The sequence below is a fragment of the Sus scrofa genome, chromosome 9, assembly GCF_000003025.6.
Source record: "Sus scrofa isolate TJ Tabasco breed Duroc chromosome 9, Sscrofa11.1, whole genome shotgun sequence".
Classification (NCBI taxonomy): domain Eukaryota; kingdom Metazoa; phylum Chordata; class Mammalia; order Artiodactyla; family Suidae; genus Sus; species Sus scrofa.
In genome coordinates this window covers 68,372,271-68,398,713 of record NC_010451.4, presented here as the reverse complement: position 1 = coordinate 68,398,713, position 26,443 = coordinate 68,372,271, and the positions used below count along the sequence as shown (strand labels likewise).

At 37.5% G+C, this 26,443-nt stretch overlaps 1 protein-coding gene across 23 annotated transcripts in view; it reads right to left on the bottom strand.

Moving 5' to 3' along the window:
* Positions 1–26,443, bottom strand: part of ADAM22 (ADAM metallopeptidase domain 22) — a 237,305-nt gene that overhangs the window by 91,614 nt on the left and 119,248 nt on the right. For all 23 annotated transcript variants that reach the window (XM_021063337.1, XM_021063339.1, XM_021063338.1 and 20 more), the window contains one exon: positions 25,536–25,602. In XM_021063337.1, coding sequence (XP_020918996.1) covers positions 25,536–25,602 — 67 coding nt within the window. The remainder of the gene's footprint in view (positions 1–25,535; positions 25,603–26,443) is intronic.

The window sequence follows — 26,443 nt, the reverse complement described above, 5'->3', positions numbered from 1 at the left end:
AGAGTAGAAACAAAAAGAAGTAGAAATCGCAAAGATAACTGCAAGAATTACGGTATCAGAATGGGGAACAATGGAAGCTGACAAGTCATTGTCCTCGTGGAAAATATATCAGAGGTATGTAAGAAATGATTTATAAATTACTAAGGTTTTCTTTAAAACACCAACTTTGGAAACATGTTATATTAAATCATAAAAAAGGGCAAAGAATTCATGTTTTGAAACAATCCTCCATTATCTTGGGGCTAAAGAGAAGCTCAGATGATGAGAAACAATCTTTCACTAATTTCTGATTCTGAAAATTAGGAGTCAATCCAAAAACAGCATATGATCAGGATCCATCTGCACAAAAGCCTAACACTGCGAATGAAGTAAAGAGCTCAGTATGGTTGAATCATTATCAAATGTTTCCATGACACTTCAAGAGAAGCATAAACACCAGGGGGCAAAAATCTCCTCAATTTAGACTATTACAATTCAAATCTTGAGACTCTCAACTGGCATTATTTGTCAATTTTCTAAATAATGGAAATTAATTTTTTTGGGCTGTGATTTTTTTTTTTCAGGGATGATTCATCATAAATCAACAAATATTTCAAATTAGAACTGAAGCAGGTTGCTTTCTTCCTTTAACATGCCTGGAAATATTTCTTAGTCTAGAACTGAGGGCTTCTTTAATATTAAAGGGCTTCTTTAATTTAGATAAAGCTATTATTAAATTATTAAAATAAATAAATAAAACAAATTTAATACATTTTGCTTTTAAATAAGTATTTTTAGCCATTAATTTCAAAACAATAAATACAGCAAAATCCTAAGAATTCAGGAGGTACATGATGAAGAATAAAAATATCCCCTTCCTATACCCTGCCCAGGCTGCAGTTGCCTCCTATGATTAAGAATTTTTGACAGATTTTGTGTCCATGTCAGGAGTTGTCTATGCATATTTAGGAAAATCTGTATATACATAAATATATATCCTTTTCAGTGCACAAATGAGTTTACTTTATCCACATTGTCCTACCACTTGATTTTTTCCCTTAAGATAACCTTGATATCAAGCTCATTCTTTCAATGATGTCAGAATATTCCATCACAGGGCTGAACCATAAGTCATTTAAACAATCCTGTACAAATGGACATTGAGGTCGTCTCTCTCTCTCTCTCTTTTTTTTTTTTTTTTTTTGGTGTCATACACAATATTGCAACAAATATCCTTTCATATATTTTTGTGCACTTCTGTCACTATATACATGGGACAGATTACCACATACAGACTTGGTAGGTCAAAGAATATGTGCATTTAAAATTTTAGTGGCTATTTTAAAGGACAAATATAATCACATTTCTTTACAAATATATGTTTTTTAAAAGATGCACTGTATTTTAAAATAGTAAAATTCATTTATTAAAAATTGCATATTTCGGAGTTCCCGTGTGGCTCAGCAGTTAACGAACCCGACTAGCATCCATGAGGATGCGGGTTCGATCCCTGGCTCCTCACTCAGTGGGTTTGGGATCTGGTATTGCCATGAGCTGTGGTGTAGGTTGCAGATGTGGCTCGGATCCCGAATTGCTGTGGCTCTGGCTTAGGCTGGCGGCTACAGTTCCAATTGGACCCTTAGCCTGGGAACCTCCATAGGTTGCAGGTGTGCCCTAAAAAGACAAAAACTGAAAATAAAGACTACCACTGAAGCCAACTTTCTCAAATGTTATCAATGATAAACATTATCCATGTCTTCATACGACTCTCATGAGGAAGCAGATGCTTTATGAAAGTAGGTATTATATATGATAACTAAGACAGATGTTGTAGGAAAAGAAAAAAAAACAGCACATCCCAGTAGAGCTTGGCTCTTTATCCAACTGCCAGTCATAGCTTTATTTCTTACTGTCTCTTTTGTGCTAGAAATAAATCCATTGTCCTTGAAACTTTCTTCATATTCCTTGATTTAATAACCCAGTCATAACAGTATAGATGTTTATTTTTGGCTAATTAGATAGTTGTAGCTAAAAAAATTACCCACCTCTACAAAAATATCATACAGTTCATCTTCCGTGGAAAAAAACTGGGTTGCAAATTTTATTCTAGGGAAGTCAAAATGATCATTTATTTGCAAAATTCAAAGACAAACCACATTTTTATTAAACAGCCAGAAAGATCTCAAAAGAAAAGCAGAATTTATTATAAAGATGATGAGATGATAATGCAAAGATGTTACACAGCATGGGTTATAAAACTAGGGAAAACCCAATAAAGGGAACCAAAAAGAGCACAACCACGAGGCCAAGGTCATTTATTCTCCTTCCAGACCCTCAAAGGAAAGTACAACGTTATCAGCTCCAAGATAGACCAGGGCCACCTTTTCCAAAAAGGCTCCTCAGATGCACCTCCTGATAATATCAACCTTGTCAATCCTTCCTTCTCTGAATTTTCCTATTTTATCTCTTTCTACCTGCATTCTTGTTTCTGTCCCATGTCCCCACTAGACTATGGTCTCCTTTCAGGGAGGCACAGGTGCCTGATCTATATTTATATCCCCAAGTGTGCTATTAGAGGGAGCGCCTCCCATGACCTCAGCTTCCTCATCAATCCAATGGGGAAAATAACAACCCACACTGCCTCACGTGAGTATGTGGGGGATTCCATGAGGTACAGTCAAGTCCACTGTAAACTGCTATGTAATCAGGTGCGATCAGGCAATATTTACTCAATGGGGGATTCTATCCTGACCCTCTAGCTATGATTCTCATACTCCGTTTGTTAAGGCTAACAATTCAAGGCATTAACTAATAATGCAGATTCCTGGTTTCTAGCCCTCCTAGAGAGTTTGTTTAGGTAGCTCTGGGTTAGATCCAAGAATCTGCATTTTAACAAACATTCCATGTTTTTCTTACTCTGAATACACTGGAATAGTGGTCCTCAACCGCGGCTGCATATCAGAAACACCTTGCAGAGCTTTTAAAATCCCAGTGTTCATGCTGTGCTCCAACCCGAGTAAATCATACTCTCTGGAGACAGGATGCAGGCATGAGGATCTTTTAAAGTGCTCCAGTTGATTCAATGAAGCTGCAGTGCTTGAGAAGCCCTGCCCTAGAGAAATGCTGCTCAGCCTCGGGGGTTCTCAAAACTGACTATCAGAATCGCTGTGATTCCCAGAATCACCCACTAGTTCCCAGGCATTTCCTCAGAACTACTCAATCTCCAAGGAGGGAGGGCTCCAGGCTCTTCAGAGTTGCAAAAAGTTCCCCAGCTGATTTTGATGATCATTTTTGGAAGCATTAACCTAAAAACATTCAATCCAATATCCAACCATCCCCAAGTGGAGGCTACCAGAAACACAGATCTTTCAGAGAATGAAAGTATATGCCATATCCTGGGCATTGCTCATGATGACTGATGAAATGAATATTCATTTCTCCATTTCACAAATGAGAGAACTTAGATTTAAAGTGAGCCTTCACAACCAGATATTCCTGGTGCAGTGTCAAGTCTCTTCACGTTGGTGGTTCTCAAAGAGTGGTTTCCAGCCCCAAAGCATCAGCTTGTTAGAAATGCAGATTCTCAAGCTTCTCCCCAGACATACCCAGTCAGAGGCTCTGGAAGCTCTCTGGTGACTTCGATGCACTCTAAAATTTGAGAACAACTGCTTTCCACTGCATCTCCCTCTGCATTCTGAAGCTCCTCATTGCTGAGCACACTGAAAAACTACACTTAATTAGCATAGCTAAGTGTAGAGCAGAACAGATTCCAAGTGAACCATGAAGGATATAAGCATCCATAGCTCTTCTCCACTCCTCTCTTTCTCTCCAACCAGTTTTATCAGAAACAAAATGGAAGGTAAAAAGTGAAAGACTATGTGAGAATTCTGTCATGCACGAAGCCAGGAGGCAAAGAGCTACTTTTTGGAGATGCTGTTAAGAGGATACCATACAAGATGCTCTGGCCAGGACTAAGGAGACTAAAGTGACCACCGTCCTGGAACTAAGGGCTTTCCCAGGATGCAAGTCATTTGGTGCTACATGCGTGAAAGTCACAGGAAAATCACTATGCGTTTGGTCACTTTAAAAGGGACAGGGTTAGTGCAGACACTTTCAAGCCAGAACACCACCCTGCAGCCCTGTGATCCTGCTCTGCTCCCCAAGTCACGCTCTTTCCCCCTCTATGGCATCAGTCTCAGGACTGGCTTCTGCCCTTCAGGTCAGGGCTCACACCAGTCATCCTTCTCCACAGGGGAGACCCTTACTCATTCAAGCACGGTTTGCCAACCTGGGCGCCAATGAGTATCACATTACTGCCCCAGGGGAAGCTTTCTGAAAATGATCAAGCCTCACTCCATGCCCAATATATCAGCACCTGTAGGGATGGAGTGTGGGCATTATTTAATCTGCCCAAATGATTCCAACATGCTGCCTCAGGTTGAGCAGCTGTGCTCTAGCCAATTCCCTTTCGCAGGAACTGAGATTCTACTGCACCCTAAGCTTCTCCCAGGCATGTGCACTAACCAGACAGGTTTGTGGCTGCATGGCTGGAATCTGTTCTACTGGCACTTGTCTGCAACAGCTTCTTCCAGTTTGCTCCTGACTGGCCCTGCCATGAGCCGTCTGATTCCCTCCAACCCTGCCACTCCCTCCTAATAGTGAGAAATGAGGTGGGAATATTCTGACTCTCCCTAGGGTCATCTGCAGCAAGGATATCCTAGAAAAGATAAGTCTTCTATTGGAGAGGATCCCGTCAACATACCCTGATTAAAATTTATAACCTGATGGAGTTCCTGTGTGGCTCAGCAATTAACGACCCAAGGTTCAATACCTGCCCTCAGTTAGGGGGTAGGATCCAGCACTGCTGTGAGCTATGGTGTAGGTCATGGATGCGTCTTGGGTCATGCATTGCTGTGACTGCGGTGTAGGCTGGCAGCTGCAGCTCCAATTTGACCCCTAGCCTGGGAATCTCCATATCATATGCTGCAAGTGGGGCCCTAAAAAGCAAAAAAAAAAAAAAAAAAAAATCTAACTTGGGATTATACAGAATTAGACTGGATTCAAAAAAGGACATAGGTTAAACATCTGCTTGGTTACAAAGTAGGATACCTGATTCTACAGGCTCTCTAAGAAAAGTAGAGAGAAAAACAATCTCATTTACAGTAAATCAAAATTAAATAAAGCTATCGCATGGCCGATAATCCATGGATCCAATGGATCTATACTAATGCATGTCAAAATATTTTGTAGCTCAAGCCAAAATAAGAAAAATAGGGACACAGAACACCATAAATCAGCTATAATGGAAAAAATAAAAATCATTATTAAAAAAAAAGAAAAATAGGGACAATTCAGTCAGATTTTCATAAAGCTAAATGTATTTAATTTTCATATAACTGTCCCTTGTTTTGAGATTTGTTCTTGCCTTCTCTTTGGTTATTAACCACCCATTTTTATTTTTTATTATATATATTTTTTTGCTTTTTAGGCTGTACCCTATGCACATGGAGTTTCCAGGTTAGGGGTCAAATTGGAGCTGCAGCTGCCAGCCTACACCACAGCCACAGCAATGCAGGATTTGAGACGCATCTGAGACCTACTCCACAGCTCATGGCCATATCCCTGACCTACTGAACAAGGCCAGGGATCAAGTCAGATTTGTTTCCACTATGCCACAACAGGAACTCCCCATTTTTAGTTTTTAACAGGCTTTTTTTTTTTTTTTTGGCTGTGCCCACAGAATGTATAAGTTCCCAGGCCAGGGAATGAACTCATGTTGTAGCAGCAACCCAAGCTGCATCAGTGATAATGCTAAATTCTCAGCCCTCTGAGCCACCAGGGAACTCCTTAACAAGCTTTTTAATCTTGAAATAATTTCAGATTCAGAAGTTGTCAAAATGGTATAGAGAGCTCCGGTATATCCATCACTCAGTTTCTCCCACTGTTAACATCTTATATCACCTGCGTGCATCTGTCAAAACTAAAAGACTGACATTCGTATGTTTCTGATTACTAGGCTCTGAATGTTTAGATTTCATTAGTATTTCCATTAGTGTCGTCTTTCTGTTCCAGGATCCATCTGGGTTACCATATTGTATTAGCATATTCAATCTTTCCAAGTTGTTAGCAATAGTAAATAGAATTTAGGTGTTTTGAAGGTACTGTTTCCATATATGACAAAAAAGACTGGCAACCCTATATGGATCTAAAATTTTTGTTCATATACTGGGCCATGAAATATAAGTCCAGGATCAAGAATATAAATGAATACTTCTTAGAGTCTAACTTAGCACTATAGGATTCAAAACACTTTTTTAAAACTATGCTTATGTAAAGAGACTTAATTTAAAAGACTTATTAAAATGTAATTTTCAGTATAACCCGTAGAAATAATTTCTGAAAGGCCACTCAATAGCACTATGTTATATTAATAATCTAAGACTCCTCATTGCCTGAGATTGTTCTGGACCATTCTTTCAAGGATGTTTGTACAGTGAAAAGCCTTTGAAGATAGAGATATCTCCCTCTAGAGCAAATAACAAGGATGTTTACTTCCTATTATAAAAGATACAGTTTTTTTTTTTTAATTTAGAATTTCTTTGGTAACACAACACACGATATGTGCAGGTGTCACCTGGCTCTTTCCTCAGTCACCCTCTGGGGTTCCAGGCTCAAGACACAAGCACAAGAAAATGTTGATCATCTGGCTGCTTCTATTGCTGTGAGTAACAAAGCTCTTTGTCTTTGACCCAGGGTCTCCTCTCTTCTGCCAGCAGAGATGAAATTGCAACAAGCTAACTTGTTCACTTGCAAGTAGGATAAAATCCCAGACCCAGTCAATTGTTGAAACTTGGATTTCCATTTTCCCCTGAAAATTAGGAGGTCTGTTACCAGTGAGCTTCCATTCCCACATTTCCATCTTCCTGTAGGATACGAATCAGCTGCAGATGAAAAAGACACACATTGTGCATTTTATTACAGCTAGCTTTTCAGTTAGACTATTGGTTGACACCCTTGGACATTTGTGTTTGCCATTCTACTCCAGGGTACAAGCAGTGTCCAAATTATCAGTTCATTCCAACATCTAAAGCTAAATGGTCATTCCAAATCTCTGCACTATTTTAATACTCACTGATAAGCACTAGGATCTTGTAGTTATCGACCTAAAAACATTTTAAAAAAATAAAAGGAGAGAAATCTAGCTGACAAAAAAGAGAATAATTTCTTTTAAAAATGCATGGTTCCTATTGAAGAGGAAAGACATAAGAATATTATTACAGCAAATATTCTTGAATATTATTGTAGCAAAAGTTTCTACAAGAAAGGAGAAAAGAGACAGAACCAGAAAGCCACTGGATATAAATGAAAGTCACAAGGAAAAGAGTTATTATTCTTATTGAAAGATGGTAACTACTGTAGAAAATCGGGGCCATAATTTTCTTATGAGCCCTTGAGTTTAAAACAAAAAAACAAAAAAACATAAAACGCACATTAGGGACCCAGTAAACTTAAAATTTATGTTTACTGTTGTGCAGGACTTTTTCCTTATACTGACTTCCCCCGCGTGATGTCAGCTGTGGAAAACAAAACATGAAAATGATGATAGGTTCCCAGAAGTTAAGCTCACAACTATCCTAAGTGAACACAATCCATTTTTCAAAGTTAAAGATTTACTCCCTCTCCTCTTGTATGTAGGCTCCGGCACCTCCAGCACATACTCTAATTGATTTTGCATAGTTTTAATCAACATGACTTCTGTATGAGTTCCCTAGAACTGCCATAACAAATTCTCAAATCCCGGGTGGCTTAAAATAATAGAAATGTATTCCTTCACAGTACCGGGGACCAGAAGTCTGAAAGCAAGGAGTTGGCAGAGCCAGGCTCCCTCGTGAAGGCTCTGGAGAAGAAGCTGTCTTTGCTTCTTAACCTCCAGTTGTTGCCAACAATTCTCAGTGCTCCTTGGCATGCAGGGGCATCCTCCAACTTCTGCCACCATCATCACATGGCACTCTTCGCATGTGACCGCCTCTGTGTCTCTATGTCTAAACTTCCCTCTTACAAGTACACCAGTCATTGCATTAGGGCCTCCTCTGGATCACATTTGAAAAGACTCTTCTTGCAAAAAAAAAAAAAAAAAAAAAAAAAAAAGAAAGGTCACATCCACAGGTACCAAAGGACATGAATTTTGAGGGGACACTCTTCAACACAGTACAACTTCTCATCTCTTTTAACACGACCAAGTGAATGTCTATATTCATAATCCAGAGACTTTGCTTCTAAGAAGCTTGGCTCAGTGGTGTCTATTACAGCAGCCTTCATCTGTAAGATGAACCTATATCTTAATTCCTTCTAATTTCTCATAGCTTCATTTAATAATACTCATCGTTACTATAAATCTGACTTTCAGTTCTATTATTAAGTCAAATAGAGCTTCCAAAAATGCTTATTTTTAACCAGAAAATAGGCAAGAGAAATTATTTTCAGCTGTTGGGTAACCATTTACAGACCCATTAATATAACAACATCTGATCAGACTACTAAAACATTTTAGGTTTCCACAAAATGCCCCTCATCAACAAATCACTGTAATGTAGAGAGAGTACTTAGCAGGTTCTCTGTGATGTGATTCTAAATTGGGAGAATGGAAAAATCAATGCAGACCACAAACAACGACTATATAATTGTAAACTCATGAAATTATAACTCTTTCCAGGAAAGAGTTATATCTTATAACTTTTTAAACAAATAATAGACATTTAAGTGTATTGCTTTATGCAAATTCTTTGGCATAAGCTATACATATTATCTAAAGCCTTATTCTATAGGTAGTATTCAAATAGTAGTAGGAAAAATATCATTGTTTAGAAGACAGTTACAGAAAAAGAAAGCATATTTGGCATTTCTAAAACAAAAGTAGAAAAATAATTTTATTCTATCTGAATAGTATTTCTTTCCTCCTTAAAAAAAAAAAAAGATGTAAGCATATGAGGGTTTGAGGTTAAAAAAAAAGGACACTTTTTTTTCACCACTACTACCCTGAACTTATTCTCCTTTCATTTCACTTCCATTCTATTATCCTCCCATCCATTCTTTGTTTGAAGAAGGAAGGATAAATAGTGAAAACTTCCAGCTGCCAAAAGAAGGCTGCATTGCAGCATCTCTTTCTCCTCTTACGCTTTGAGGCTGAAACATTATGCTCAAGAACTTAGCACTAGCACTGAGTGGTCATTTTTATTCCTCCATGGGTGATTCAGGATTAATGTAAAGGTACAAGCAAAGGGTTGGCTTATTAAGGAGGAACTTCTCAAACCCCGTCTTTCAGGGAGTCAGACTATTATTTAAGGATTATATCTCATAAAAAGATAACCCTGAAAAATTAAAGTACTTTTTTTTTTAGCAACTCTTTCTATAGGCGCATGTTTGTCATTTGACATTTTGGGGGTTATTGCCCTGTAAAAGGAAGGAGAGCATTGAATGTGGTGGTTTCTAAAGTTCTTTCCAGTTCTATGATTTGCAATCTATTTTTTAAAAGTAAAAGGTTACCAACTTCCTATTTCTTTTAAATAACCATGCCAATTTTCAAAAAATAAATATCTTGTACACTGCATTTATTATTTAAAAAACCAACAGCAAAGATGATCTTATGTTGATTTTAAGTGTTACATATAAAAATTTTTAAAAATTTAAAATTGTTTCTAAAAATTCAAATAATTTCTGATTCAAATAAATGTCATAGTATAAATTACAGAATATAATTATTTATAGGTGATGAAAAAAATTTCTGCATCATAACTTTTAGGATGCTGTTAAATGGTAACTTCAGAGTAAATTCTACATCCCTAGATGTTTATAGAAAAGAAAGATGGATAAGAGATAGGTTAAACTTTAACTCAATGAGTTATGAAAAGAACAGAAGAGAATGTTTTAAGTAAAAGAAAGTAGACATTAATAACAAGAGTAAAGCTCATCTTTGAAAAACGTATTTACAAAAATTTTAACAAGATTAATCAGCAAGAGGAAAGGTACAAATAAACTATAATAGAAACGAAATGGGAGATACACTGATACAGAATTAGCAGACTTTAAAAAACCAAAAAGATTTGAAGCAAATTTAGCCAATTTGCAAATAGTATCTGTTATGATACTTTACAGAATTTTTAATATGTTGGAAATATTTCAGAGTTACTGAAATTTTAATCACAGGTCAATTGCTGGTATTCCATGACTTGAAATTTAAAACTGACTTAGAAGTGGCTCTAAAATGCCTTTGAAAGGCAGCAGTGAATATGAGCCTTGCACACAGGATGACCTTTTCGCATCAGGTGAGCAGATGGAAGCCTCACTCTGGTGTTTGTTTTTCCTGTTTACAGTCACTGCATCTTTTGCTAGCAGGGAGAATAATGTGCTCTCTCAGACCAGTCCAGACTGGTCTTCTCCCCACTTACTGCTGGAGAAACTACCCAATTTCCTAACACCGAACTTAATTCATTCTGTTACTGTTAACAGATAAGTACTATCTTTGAGGTACACACACTATGCTAAGAGCTAGGTCTGCAGTACAAGTTCGCCTGTGGGTTTACTCTGGAGTAATTTCTCATAGGATTTAGAGTCTAGGGGCACAGAAGATTGTCTTCTTATGACGCAGAGCATGAAGAAATGCTGCTGGTGATCCCGACATGCTTCCTGTCTCCCGGGCAGAATCAGAAAGTCATAGAAGAACGAGGAGAGGCCAGCAAAGACCTAGGCAGAAATTCTTTACAAATCGCCCCTTCAGCTCATTCACAATTTCAACCGTGGTATTTATGGAGCACTTCCCATACCCAAAGCTCTGAGCTACACCTCTGTCTTTCTCATTGAACAGGTGAGAAAAACGAACCACGGAAGAGATAAATTGTCCAAGGGAGCACGAAAATTCATTGGCATAGTCAGGATTTGAATTTAGGTCTGTCAAGCCCTAATCACATCCTTGGTCTCTTGTTTTACTGCCTCCAAACTCTAGATCTATCCTGGACTTAGCAACAAAAGAAATACTATTTTCATCTGTTAACAACAGTCAAGAAAAATTAAAAAAAAAATTTTTTTTAACTCAGAAAGGTAGCATGACTCAAGAAGACAGCACTTACTTTGTCCAAAAATCAAATGGCTGTGTGGAATACCTGCTGACTCCACTCAGAACTACTCTATGCCTTCTAGAGAGAGTTAGAGGTATACTTTCAGATTTAGGGCAATATAGAGAGAAGAGAAAACAAAGGTAAGAAACAATCAATGTATGAAATCCAAAGGCATAATACTTAGTCTTATTTCCATGAGTTCATGCCTGATTTCTTTAAGTTGAGGCTCTGCTCAAATAATATACTCCTGCTTTCTCTCCCTCTTGTACTGCTGTCTTCACCTCTTCTCCTCACCCTCTTTGGTTTCTTCCTATTCCTCTCGTGCACTAAGAGCCTACACATCAAGGCCTCTGGGCCTTTACACACGCTAATCTCACTGCCTGAAACACTGTTCCCTTCCCATATTACACCTGTTACTTATGCTTTAAACTTCAGAATTAATATCATTTCCTTAAGGAAGTCTTCCCTCAACAACCAGGCTAGGTCGGGTCTCCCATCAAATGTTCTCAGGACAACAAGGACTTCTCTTCATGATGTTCTCATAACTGTCATTTAAAAAGACCTTTTGGTAGTTATTTTCATCATGCCTATCACTCCTACTAAACTATTAGCTTTATGATCATATATTGTTCACAGTTATATCCCCGAGCCAATGGCAAGCCCTCAACACATACCTAATGAATGAAAGAGGGTTGAGAACACAAGTGCGTATCTGACAACTTGAGCTTTTTACCCATTCTGCCATAAATCTTTCATGTCTGCTTTCCTGTCTAAGTATCTAATGTCACCTAATCTGCATATGCCTAAATTCTTACGAGTTGCCTATGGGGATAATCAAGTGCATCTATTTTGTTTGCTACCTCATAGATGCAAAGAAAAGGTCACTATGACAAAACAGCAGTGGGAAACCTGATCAATTACCCCCAAACATAGCTGAAAACACACAAACCACTCAGTACCAAGATACTAATTCTCTGGTCTTTATTACTTGTTCTCTTTTTATAGTGTCCACTTATTCACCAGGAAATAAGAATTTTTTTATAAATAAAAAAGAAAATGATACTAGTTTGAGACAACACTAGGGGAAGAGCTTGTGATTTTTTGGCTTCAAATCAGTTTCAAATGTGTCAAAACCACTATTTCCATAACTTCCTGCTCAATCATAGTTCAAAAAATTTTTATGACAGTAGATTTGTATAAGACATTATATAACGCAAAGATGAGTTCTGTAATTTAGAATTAAAATAGGCCCAATATTCTATTATAAAATAGTTAATTAGTTACATATACAGAAACGCCATTAGTTAGTTCTACTTTGAAATTTTTAAAAATTTACGGCTGAAAGTGTCTTTTTTAAGTTTATAGATAACATCTTGAATATTAACAGATTAAGTAATTATTTAGATACTTAATTGAAAAACAAATCTTACACTAGAATGAAAATAAAGAGGACTGTTCTACTGAAATCAGTTACAGAGCTTAGAAACAGAACTCATGCTGACACCAGCTGTCACATTTCATTTTTCCTTACTCCCAGCGCTCAGATACCTGACCTGTATTAACTGGTAATGGGCCAATGTATTTTCTTCAGACTATAGAGCTAAGATTACTTGCAATTTTAACAATGCCATTAAGGCAGCTGATCCATTACACATGATGATGGACCTAGAGCAACCTTGCTTTGGACCGAAGGGAAAGCAAAATTTACTTAATCCCCAAGGAATTTTTCCCATAATACAAAGAGAATTAAATCCTGAAACCTGAGACCTTCCTGAAACCACACTGATTACGAGATGGCAGAGGAACATATGTTTGCACAAGGCTGCCAGGGAAAAATGTACCATGTCCAGCTCACCAAAAAGATACTAACTAGATGACTAGTGGCGGATAAAAAGTAGTTAGGAGACATACATGAATAACTGGTACATGTGAAGAAAGACATTTTATCAGTTTGTTTATTAGATTTGCATAGCTCTTTCTCTCTCTTTTCTGGAGAAGTGTGCGTGTGTGTGTGTGCGTGTGTGTGTACGCGTGCGCACAGTGTGACTTGTGGAAAGAAGGAGGATGGGTATTCTGAAGCATCTTGGCAGGGATATGACCAAATATCTTCTAGTCTTTTGGCAGAATGATGACATGTTTCAGCTTTGCTACTTTTGTCCATAAAATTTCACATGTCCTTCACACACAAATATACACGTAAGCATAAAATGGGTATAAGAACTGCGGCATGTGCTTTCCATGTGCAAGATGGCAACATATTTCATATGGTTACAGTTTAAAAGCCACAGCAATTCCCTCTACCGAACAATACTAATTTCTAAGGAATACAAAGAAGGACTAAAAATAAGCCCCAAGGGAAAATAGTTAATAAAACAGGGCTTCCTTAGAAGGCATTCACTTTTCCTTAGGGTAATGGAAATTTTATATTTAGAAGAAAAGAGACTCACCTGAACCAAACAATTACATCTTCAATTCATGGCTTACTAAAATAACTGCTAAGGAAGATGTAATTGCAAACAGTAAAATGAAGTGCTGTAATTTAAATATTTGCATTTCGATTCCTCTGCTACTATAATTATTGGTTTCCATAGCGAGGGTAGACTATAGTGGATAATAGCATGGATTCTGGCAGCAGACTGCCTGGCTCCAAATTCTTGGGAAAGTTAGTTAAGCTTTCTGTGCAAAATGAGTATTCCAGTGGCACTATTGGGGGATTCAAAGACTTAACATATATAAAACACGTATTAGACTAGTGACCTAGTCTTGTACCACATGCATAGTAAGTACTATATGAAAGTTCACTATTTCTCCAGCTGCTACTAGTAATTCTTGTCTTATTATTCCTCAGTCCAGTTACCAGTAATGATCCCATCAAGAATATCATTAGGATTCCAAGAGGCAGAGACTATACAATGGAAAATCTAGGATGGTAAAATAGTACCTAAGGGTATAATAATTACTTATTTGCAAAAATACAATTTTTTTGAGAATTATATAAAATAGAAACCTAGCAAGTCATTCGAATTTTTTCTTTTAAGTGAGTGTTTCATTAGCTGGAGAGAACATGCCATTAATAGCCTTAAGGAAGAAAATGAGTTTGGCTTTGTAAGGAGAAGAGGTTAACTATTCTAAACTACTAGCATTAAACCAGTGGCAGCAGTTACTTGCCCCTAAGATAAGACTTAGTGCTGGAGTTAATAGATAGCAAATGAAAGTAGAATCTTTCCACAGGATAGTAACATATGGTAATTATCAATCAATGAAAGCACCTCATGAGAACTCTCATACACCAACCGTAAAACATATGTTTTTTCTAGCCATAGTTTTGTTCAGCACTTAAAATACGTTATAATACTTTTAGAAGGATATCATGGCTTTTGCAACAGGAATAGAGAAAATTAATGGATCCTCCTTCCAATATAATTCACCATTTAAAAATGAGAATATTTAAAAATGGCAGCAGCTCAAACCCACAGAACTCAAAGGACAAAGTTTCACCGTGCTGGTCCTATTTGCAATTAGAGAATCATCTCTAAATTAGAAGATCCTGGAATTGAATCCCCACCATCATCCCCGAAATTCAATTCAATAACATTTTATCAAATTACTGGAAGATTAACCCTATATATATTTTTATTTTTTAGAAAGTCTATATCTCATTCTTGTAGAATTCTTACATCCTGAGATTTAACAAAAGTCATTTACATCAGCAGTTAGAAGCCAATGAAGTCATTAAATATAATAAAATTTAAAGCTAGTTTAGCTACAGCTAAGAACTAAATGTCTGTGTAGGAGGAAAACAGATTGACCAATTTTTTTTAATCAATCTGATTGTATTACTAGTCATATTGACGGTAAGGCATAACTAAACTGTTTCAGGGAATGGACTTGAGAAGAAATTTCTCCAAGTCTAACTTTCAAATGCGTCTATTTGTGGTTAATTTGTTTTTTAGTATGTAAAAAGATATCACAGCCAGAGCTACGACATCTGAAACTTTCCCTCTGGCCTAAGGCACCTGTGATGTACCCACATGCCCCTCCCACAACCCATGACACCTGAACCTGAAGTTTTCCTCCATCCTCCACCAGAGGTTCTGCTCTAGCAGTTGAGGCTGAATGCTGAGTCCTCAGCCTAAATCTCCCAAACAGAGCAACAGAACATAAACACAGAGTCTAGCATATGAAGAGTTGCATCTATCAAACATTCCTATCATTGCTTCATGGTTTGTGATCTTTTTTATTTTTAATGACCACATCCATGGCATATGGAAGTTCCCTGACAGGGACTGAATCAAAGCCACAGCTGCGACCTATGTTGCAGCTCGAGCAGCACTGGATCCTTTAACCCACTGTGCTGGCCTGGGGATCAAACCCTCACCTCCACCATGACCTGAGCCACCGCAGTCAGATTCTTAATCCACTGGAACTTCGATTTGTGATTATTTTACTCAACTCTATTTAAACATTGCAGTTCAAGGATCTGTGCTCCCTAATGGACAAAATAGAGACCAAAACCCACTTCGTTTTGTGGTGTATGAACTACATCTCAATAAAGCTGTTTGAAAAAAGTCTCAGTTACCCTGGCAGCAGGAGGCCCCCAAAGGACCAACTAAAGGCCTTTGATTAATAGTCTGCCCCTTGGTCAGCCTTAAAAAGAACATCAGGGAGTTTGTTTAGTAGATAAAGGCCTTCCCATCTTCACAGACTTAGAGAAAATGCCTGAAACGTCAATTTGAAATTAAGGGTGAAAAACCTAAGAGCTTAGGTGATGACTTCTATAAACAGATCCATTAAAAAAAAATTCCTTTCTAAAAGCAAATTCCCAGGTCATGTGACTTCGTTTGACTTCATTACTGTCTAGGTGACTAAGTATCCTTTCCTTATCCAAGAAGTGCTAGAAAAGCTACTACAGTTAGAATTCAGGATAGAAAACATGGTTCCCAAATATAAGGGAAGGCTGGAAATAAGAAACGCATTTTGGAAGAGAAATGCTGTTGCCAAGTTGCACTCCCTTAAAAACAAATCAGAACAATAACAACAAAAAGGAAAACAGGATTTTAAAAGGCTTTGTATAGATTACTTGCATTTCATTTTAAAGACAGCCTCAAAAACAAAGATAATCTAAAAACCATTTGAAGCACATAAACACACACACATAGACACACCCACATACATATCTCCACTTTAGAAGAATCATCATCAATGCAACAATATGGATAGCTCTGCAGTAGTGCATGTGGCAAAATTTACTGCACACCAAGTCCTGGTTTTTCTTCTTTTCTGAATCACCTACTCTCCTTTTTGGTTCCATCGAAGCAGTTTTGGGAATCAATAAGGAAACCTGATCTCCTGAATAAGCAAAAAGAGATTAACTCCTTTGTTCATCTTTTCTGCTGCAATAAATATATATAATGACACTTTGGCAGTCGAATAGCTATTTTTGAGCTCCTCACACCCAAAAAAGAAACAGTTCAAGCGTTTATGTACTATTCAATTCTATGCAATGAATTTGAGAAAAATCCATGTTTCATAAAAGCATATGTTAAGTGAAGGTCTTATTAAAAAAAAAAAAAAAAGCCGGAGGCAGTCACTAAACTATAAGGTGCATTTTAAATAAATTCTGTCACTAATGACAATTTGAGAATATATATGTCCTTAAACATTTTTTTTAGGGCCACACCTGCAGCATATGGAATTCCTACGCTAAGAGTCGAACTGGATCTGCAGCTGCCAGCCTATACCACAGCCACAGCAATCCCAGAGCCAAGCTCCATCTGTGACCTATGCCACAGCTCATGGCAATGCAGGATCCTTTAACCCACTGAGCAAAGCCAGAGATTGAACCCACATCCTCATGGATCCTAATCAGATTCTTAATTGGCTTAGCCATGATAGGAACTCTAAGAATATATATTTTTTTACCTAAGAAAGGAATCTGCAATATCTTATAGTATCTTATAATTATTTGTGGGGTTTTGGGCAAATAAAACATCTGAAAATATATCTTAAGAAACATTATTCCTTTAACACATTGTGCACACCTGAAGTATTCAAGTACTAAAAATTAAGTTCCTCATGGAGAAATCTAGAAAGCAATAGGAGAAAGCCTGAATACAATTCAAGATCATATGCAATTTTCTATGGATGATTTTCAGGTTTTATAGAAACTACAGAGTTAGCATGAGCCAGGAAGGATCTCCTGTCCTGGTAGCCATCATATTAAAATATTATAAAATGATCATAAGTTTTTCCAAGTGATTTCTTATAGCTGTCCTCTACTAGCATATTTTTTTTTTACCTGTCATTGACACATTTATTACAGAAAAAAAAAAGATTAAGGCATGATTTTTTTTTTAGAAAGGTTTATCTTTTTTTAAAGAAAATAGAAAAATTTGAGTTCCCATTGTGACTCAGTGGCTTAAGAACCTAACATAGTATCCACGAGGATACAGGTTTGATCCCTGGCCTTGCTCCGTGGGTTAAGGAACCGGCATTGCTGAAAGGTGCAGCATAGGTCACAGATCCAGCTTGGTTCCAGCGCTGCTCTGGCTGTGGCGTAGGCTGGCAGCTGCAGGAATTTCCATATGCCTCAGGAGCAGCAGTAAAAAGAAAAAAAAGAAAGAAAGAGAATAGAAAAAGGAGTGCAAAAGAAATCTGGAGAATCTACGTGTTGCACTGCCACCCCCAACTTGTCCTTGGATCGGGATCCTCATCATTAAGGATGAATTTGCACAGAGCTCCATGAAAGAGCTCTGCTGCCAGGAGATGATACTGGGGGAGGCTAGAAATCTTTCATGGAGGTCCACCCTAGGGAGGACAGATGGATGTGACTGTCTTGCAGAAACTATCCTGTAGAAAAATGCAGGCTTTCTGAGAAACCCTGCTTCTGTATCAACTTCCCTGATAGTCTGTTTCCAGAAATGACTGTGGCCAATTCAGTCTGCCTAAACAATGTTTCTTGAAGGAAAATGACACCACCATTCCATCAGAGTAAAAGGTTCCCAAGAGTCACATAATATCTCCCACCCCTCAAGCAGACACTTTCTCTCCAACACAGCATTCTCTCCAATTCCTTCCCCCATTTCCAGATTTCAACCTTTGACCCACTCTCCTTTGCCTTCTTATGCATCTTTTTTACTGTCATGACGGACTTAATTAAGAACATGAGTCAAAGATCCTTGAATGCACTCAATTCAATTAAGTGATGGAGAGTAACCAGTTAAGTGCCAGCCAAAAGTCCAGACTGTAAAATGGGTGTCTCTGTACACGTCCATCCTTAAGGATAAGGATCCTGATCCAAGAACAAGCTGTTAGGGCTCATATTCAGTCTAGGAATAATTTGAACTAATGAAAAAGACATCCAGCAGCTATTACTTTTGCTTATTATCACAAGAGACCAAATAATGTGACCAAAAATACAGTCAGAACTAATCATATTGATGACTGGTGATGATCGTCCCTTGGTAGTAATACAATAAATCATGTCTCTACTAAGAGTCTACTTTTACTTTTTGACTCCAAGGAAATCTACTTCCTCCCCATTCATACACATAGAGGGGAATTGCCATTCTTCTTCTAGTGTTCTAAAACTCCTCCGGTGGCTATTTTCCTGAGATATGAAGAATAAAACAGACTTTGTACTAGAATGTGTCTCTACCATTTTTGCCCAAGGCAAGTGACCTTACAGAAAAGCTACCCAAATGCATAACCAAACTTGAGAGGGATATACCTAAAGGGTCTCTACATAGACCACCATTTCATTTTCAAAGCCAGACTATATAATTGTTAGGTTCCGCCAAATACATTTCAATTTTATGGCTATCCTGTTTTACATACTATAGACTACAGGGTAAATAATACGGTATAAGAATCAGCTCCAAAGTTAGGAGCTGAAGCTTCAAACTGAAGCTCTACCCCTCCTTACTGTGCCGCTTTCAGCAGGTTTTCTAACTATTCAATTTCCTGTCAGGTGGGATAATAGTTACATTTACCATCACAGGATTGACTACATGTAAATTCATGTGCCACACTGTCTCATCATTGTCACATCATGAACAACAAATGTTAGTTAGTGATTATTATTACTAGGGTTATAAATAACACTGATTAACTTGAGCCTCTAGAAGTGAAGACTCCACTAACCAGAATACTGGGAGCTGTCGGCCTCAGGATAAAAACCAGCTAACAATAAAACAGCAAACTGCATGGTTTAGAGTCACTGATGGCTGCTTATCATTCCGGTTTACTTTGTCTTAAGAATCTAGAGCCACAGTTCTCCACAGTCAAAATAAAAAGATTAAAAAGATTTTGTTCCCAGGGCATTCTGACTAACTGAGGTTTTATGTTTAAATACTTTTCAATGTTTATGTCAAACACACAAAATTTCTCCCTAAATTAAGGGGTAAATTTAGAATTTAAGTTTTTAAATGAATTGGAAATAAATATAAGTGAAAGATGATACTAATGTTTTATGAAAGGAAAAAATTAAAAGTATCTATCATTGTCTTTTTTTCTGATTAAAGCCTTTCTTTGTAACCTTTGGGGGGGAAAAGGTTTAAATAGAACTTCAGAATCAGGCTTATGAGCCTCTCTGATTGGAATAAAACTGCCTTCGATGAGACAGAATATTTTGCAGATACTACAAGCTGTTATCTTAAGAAAAGATCACTAAAATGTATTTCATTTCACTGTAAATATAAAATTGCAATCAAGGGCATTCCCACTGTGATGCAGTGCAAACAAACCCGCCTAAAATTGATGAGGACACAGGTTCTATCCCTGCTTTGCCCAGCTGGTTAAGGATCCAGTGTTGCCATGAGCTGTGGTGTAGGTCGCAGATGTGGCTCAGATCCTGTGTTGCTGTGGCTGTGATGTAAGCCAGCAGCTGTAGCTCTGATTCGACCCCTACCCTGGGAACCTCCATATGCTGGGGCTACAGCCTTAAAAAGCAAATAATAATAATAAATTTAAAAAAATAAATTGCAATCAAGAGCAACATCCACACTGTGAGAGACTATATAGAATAAACAATCTGGTTTCTTCAACATATAAATTGTAAAGGAGACTAAAAAGAGAAAGATAAGGGAAAGCCAATGGACTGAAAGAGACTTTAAAAAATGTATTAAAAAAACAAACAGCACCTCCTGAGGGCTGGAGCAGTTATCTGGGTCACTGAGAACCCAAGAGACTCTTCCCTAGGGCAGCCCAACTCAGAAGGACGGCCTGAGAATGTAGGCAGATCTTTTCACAATCTGGCCAAGCTTGTTGTAGCTTTTCTGGGCTGCAGGGGGTCCTGCAGAGAGCTGGCAGTCCTTTGCAGCTGTTCCGCAAGAGTGCGGCTCCTCCCCAAGGGCTATATATCTGGACAAAACTCTACTTAAAAGAGACACATGCACCCGCATGTTCATTGCAGCACTATTCACAATAGCCAGGACATGGAAACAACCCAAATGTCCATCAACAGATGATTGGATTAGGAAGATGTGGTATATATACACAATGGAATACTACTCTGCCATAAAAAAGAATGACATAATGCCATTTGCAGCAACATGGATAGAACTAGAGAATCTCATACTGAGTGAAATGAGCCAGAAAGACAAAGACAAATACCATATGATATCACTTATAACTGGAATCTAATATCCAGCACAAATGAACATCTCCTCAGAAAAGAAAATCATGGACTTGGAGAAAAGACTTGTGGCTGCCTGATGGGAGGGATCGGGAGCTTGGGTTTATCAGACACAACTTAGAATAGATTTACAAGGAGATCCTGCTGAGTAGCATTGAGAACTTTGTCTAGATACTCATGTTGCAACAGAACAAAGGGTGGGGGAAAAATGTAATTGTAATGTATACATGTAAGGATAACTTGATCCCCTTGCTGTACAGTGGGAAAATAACTAACTAACTAACTAAATAAATAAATAAACAGGCAAAACTAAACTACAGTACATATTTAGGTGATAAAACTACAAACAAAAGTAAGAAAAGGATAACCCTAAAAGTCAGGATAGTTTCTATACATCTTACTAGAGGAGGAGGTAGACTTGAGCTTGGGAAGCAGTACATGGACGAGCCAGCCAAGCTCTATTTCTTCAACTAAATGTTACAAGGTGTTCACCCTGTAGTCATTTTAACATCAGTGTTAATATACTACAATTAAAAAGGTTTTAAAAATAAAAGTGCAATCTAAAATATTCACTAAAGTAGCTATTGAGTATTTTTTTTCATGCAAATGTCTTCCTTTTTTCACATTTCGTACTCATGCTCTTAAGTTAAACGCATTGCACCTGAATTTTCACAAATAAAGGTCTCATTACACCTGAGCAGTGTCATTACTAGATGGGGTTCAAGTCATTGTTTAAGTCAGATTTGATAACAATTTTGATTTTAATTTTGCATCCTCAAGATAAATATGATCATGTTTGTGCCAAGTGACAAAAAGAAAAAATTCTTACCTATAGTTTTGCTTTGATCTCATACACCCTTTCATTTACTTCAGTCCCCAGGAGAAAAGCCAATTAAAAAAAAAAAGTCATCAGTCTCTTAGCGGAGGTGATATGGTCTGAAATGTACACTGTATTCCCTTAAAATTCATGTGTTGAAGTCTTAACCCAGGACCTCAGATTGTAACTATATTTGCAGATAGAGTTTTTAAAGAGGTGATTAACTTAAAATGAAGTCCTTAGGGTGGGCTCAGACCCAAGATGACTGGTATCCTTCTCGGAAGAAGAAATTAGATGCAAATACACACAGAGGGAAGATCATGTGAAGAAACAGGGAGAAGACAGCCATCTACAAGCCAAGGAGAGAGGCTGCAGAAGAAAACAACTCTACTGACACACTGATCTTGAACTTCTAGCCTCCAAAACTGGGAGAAAATTCATGTCTTTGTTTAAGCCACCTTGTCTATGGTACTTTGTTAAGGCAGCCTTTGCAAACTAACACAGAAGATAAAAGAAGAGTAAAAAAATTCAGGATTTTTTTTTTAATGTAGGAGAGGTTTAAAAAAGACAAATATGAAATGCTACAATTTTATACTTTTAATTAACCCACAATGTACAGTAAAAAGAAAAGCTTAAGAAAGATCTGAGTCATTAGTAAGGAAAGGAGAACAGACTCCACACAAAAAGAAACACCCACAGAGCTAAGCACAGGGGGCCAAACATGAGGGAACCAGCAGGAAAATAACTGGCTACTGACTTTGAATTGATGGGGCAGGACTCAGCACTTTCAATGTGGTTCCTGGAAAAAAAACCCAGAGGAGAATTGTGAGTTAGATTTTTAAATGGATTAAAAACAAATTGAGGTGATGGGTGAGATCAAAGTGATTTTCTTAATGGAAGAAATTCCTCTGGCCCTAGGGTTTGGATAAGTTTGGATTTACATTTCCCTAGTTGGATAAGGCTGGGGGTTAGGCAAACCATCAAAGGAAGAAAACCATAATTCTCATGCTGGAAAATCAGCAACGGTTGTGTGGTGGAGTCCCTGCTCTGGGTGTTAGAAATATACGCATGGAACCTAATACTCTCCAAGTGAACTATGCTTTGTTGACTAGATATAAGTTTCCCGAAAGGGGTACTACTGTAGAGACAGCAGATAGCTACTGCTGGATCCACCCAACAACCCTCTATGATTATATCTGCATTTCATCATTCCACTGACAGACCTAAACCGAGATAGTAAACTGCCTGTTTCCTTTGCCCTCTCATTTAGCAAAGGACTAAGATATACTCTGCATTCAGAAACACATCATACAAAATAGAGAATGAAGCCAAATAAACAAGAATATGATTAAAAGGAGTCTGGAGATTCAAAATTTTGGTAAATTTTTTCCCAACTATAAGTAAAATGGTTGCATTTTTCTCATGTCACGCTAAGAAGAATTCTAGTACCCTTTCTGTGGTAAGGCAGTGATATAAATCAATTAGCCATTCAATTAGTCAGTTTAAAATAAGTTTAGAATAACTTTCTAGAGGGTCTAGCATAATTATTATATCTAGGTCACTTGCAAAAATGAACAAATTTTGCTTTAAGTGTTTATCAGTTAGAGAAGTATAGATATATATGGATGTATTTCCTGGGAAAATGTCCCAATGTCTGGAATTTGCTTTTTAAAGGAATAAAACTTGCCACCCCAAAATATCTCTTTAAAACTAATCAAGACCCAAAAAGACTCAGGAAGAAACTTTCGTCTTCCTTAAAACTGCCCAAAGAGTGTGGACAGAGGTCCTAGCCCAGGAAGGGAGCCATCACCACAGATACTATAGTATGAACTAGGTGTGGAGACAGGGAGGAACCTAGCAAGGTCTCCTGCTAAAATTCTTTATTGTGTCCCACCATCTCTGTATGGCCCAATGAACATCTGTTTACCAAAATTTGCTTTTCCCTCTCCATGTCAAAAGCCTTCTTCCCCTTTGAGGTCCCAAAACACTACCTCCAACATCCACTTTTGTCTTTAGCTGAAGATGGTATTTAAGGTGAGAGCTTTAGCCTTTTTGGTGAATTATTCAGTTCTCCTGGGTCTCTCCCATGTATACATATTATTAAACTTTTGTTTGATTTTCTCCTGTCAATCTGTCTCATGTCAGTTTAATTCATAGAGCAGCCAGAAGAACCGAGAAGGGTAAAGGAAAATTTCTTTCTCTCCAACACTACTTTTGTGTAGTAGTTTTAATAAAATACATGTAGTATTTTAACTTTACACACATGTAGTGAGAGAAAGGATTGTCAAATGTTTATAACTGCTGATGTTGGATAATGGGTACACAGGAGTTCATTGTAGTACTCCTTTTACTTCTGAATATATTTGAAAACTTCCCGAATAAAATTTTTTCTTTTTTTATGTAACATATAATTACAAAACCAGTCCCTTTCATTTGTCACTGGACTAGGATAATGTAATTTATTTTGGTTATTGATAACAGAGTTTAAAGAAAAAGCTTCATTGCAGTAACATATTTATATTAAAAAGCAATAAACGTAAGCTTTAAGGGAAGATAACTTGGGAAAATAACTACAATACAATATAATGATTACTTTTAAAAAGCAAGATACAGGAGTTCCCACCATGGCTCAGCAGTAACAAACCTGACTAGTATCCACGAGGATGCAGGTTCGATCCCTGGCCTCATGCAGTGGGTTAAGGATCTGGCTTTGCCATGAGCTATGGGGTAGGTCACAGATGCAGCTCAGATCCCTTGTTGCTGTGGCTGTGGTGTAGGCCAGCAGCTGCAGCTCTGATTCCCTAGTCTGGGAAGTTCCTTATGCCATGGAGGCTTTAAAAAATAAATAAATAAATAAAGACTGAAACTGTTGTAAATTTGTATAATACCAACTCTGAAAATATGAAAATACAAATATATGCACAGGACAAAAAAATACTAGAAGAAAATACAGCAAAATGAAAAAGTTTATCTGTCAGTAATGAGTTTATGGGTAATTTTTCCTTTTTTGATATATTTTTCTCTACTAACAAGTTTTCTAAAGTGAGTATAAATTAAATTCATAATCAGAACAAGAAAGCATATATATATATGTGATTATAATTTTGATAAGGCAGAATAGATGGTCTAGATGCTGGTCAGAAGAAAATAAACACTTAGCAAAAATTCTTCTATACTAAACATTGGAAACTCTTGGGTGGCGTCTGGTCTCATATGCCTCAGACTACATCATCATTAGGATGGAAAGACCCACATATCCTTAGGCCTATAATTGGAGAGGTTTTTTTATTTGTGTGTAATCATTTTCAGAGCTTACCTGAGAAGAACCAGAATCCTGAGATTTAGGTCTCCAGGGATTTCAAACTCCCTGAGACTTCCCTGTTGATATAATAGGTTCATAATTTCACCAGAGAAATAAATCTCTTGCAAATGAAAGCAAAGCCATGCACCTACCCTGGACCTAAGATTTTTACCTCTTGGTTCTCAGTGTGAACCTTAAAGACAAATTTCAGAAATGATTTTCTGTGACATAATCTAAAAGAGACCTACTTGTAATTACTTGTAATATTACTTGCAGTAATATTAATCCCCAAAAATCCAACAATTCCTGCAGTACACGAAGAATTCTTTTTCTGATAACTGATTTTTTTTTCACAAGTGAGTGACATGCTTTCTTGATCAATTCTGAAATATAAAAACCCCAGAAGGGAATTCCCATCATGTCTCAGAGGAAACAAATCTGACTAGCACCCATGAGGACGCAGGTTCGATCCCTGGCCTCACTCAGTGGGTTAAGGATTTGGCGTCACCGTGAGCTGTGGTGTAGGCTGGCAGCTACAGCTCTGATTCGACCCCTAGCCTGGGAAACTCCATAGGCTGCGAGCGCAGCCCTAAAAAGATAAAAACAAAACAAAAAAAAAAACCAAAAAACAAAACAAAAACCAAAAACCAAAAAAGAAACTTGAAATCATAAAAAAAAAAAAATTGCACTTACTTTCACTTCCACAGTCTTCCCTCCATGTTCTATGTGTCTCTCCACATATTCAGAGGACAGCAAATCACTGCAACAAAAAGAAAGGATGATGAAAGAGGACCTTGAAAATGTAAATCACTTGCAAATCACCTTTAAGTTTATAACATTCTGGCTCTAAGGATGCTTTAACCCAGATTGTAAAGCAAAAACAAAACTTCATAGGTCTCTCTCTCTCTTTCTCTCTCTCTCTCTCTCTCTTTCTCTCTCTCTCTCTCTCTCTCACACACACACACACACACACACTGCCTAGTACTTCTAAAAGAATATGAGGTTAAACAGACTAAATTATCTATCACCCCCACTGTTTAGCAGAGCTAATTCCACCAATCTAGTTCAGCAGTTCTAGGAAACTACCATAAGCACATGTTATTTTTAAGATATGTTCTTCTTCCCTTTTTTTACTTTGGCTTTTGTGTGTGTGTGAAGATTTTAATTTATTTTCTTATTCCTTATATCCTGCTTAAGTCTCCTTTGTTGTTTGAATTGCAGGCCACTACCAAGAGCTTGGTCTCCCCACATTCCCTCGTGCTCTTTTCCTGTCTCATGGCTTTAAAGATTAATGTGGTGTTAATTTTTAAACGTATATTTCCAATCAGGCCTTTTTTCCCAAACTGGAGCTTTACCTTTCTATTGGACGTAGCTAATAAGGCATCTCAAACATAACATGCCAAGACTGAATTCTTTTACCTTCACCCACTCCCCACAATGTGCTCAGCCAACAGTCTTCCCCAAAAACTAACAGCAACACCATCCTCTCAATTGCTTAGCCCAAAACTTTGAAATTATTGACTCCTCACACCCCACATCCTTGCTTCAGCTTTTTATCCAATAGTTTTTATTTGGTACCATACCTTTCCATTCCTCATGTG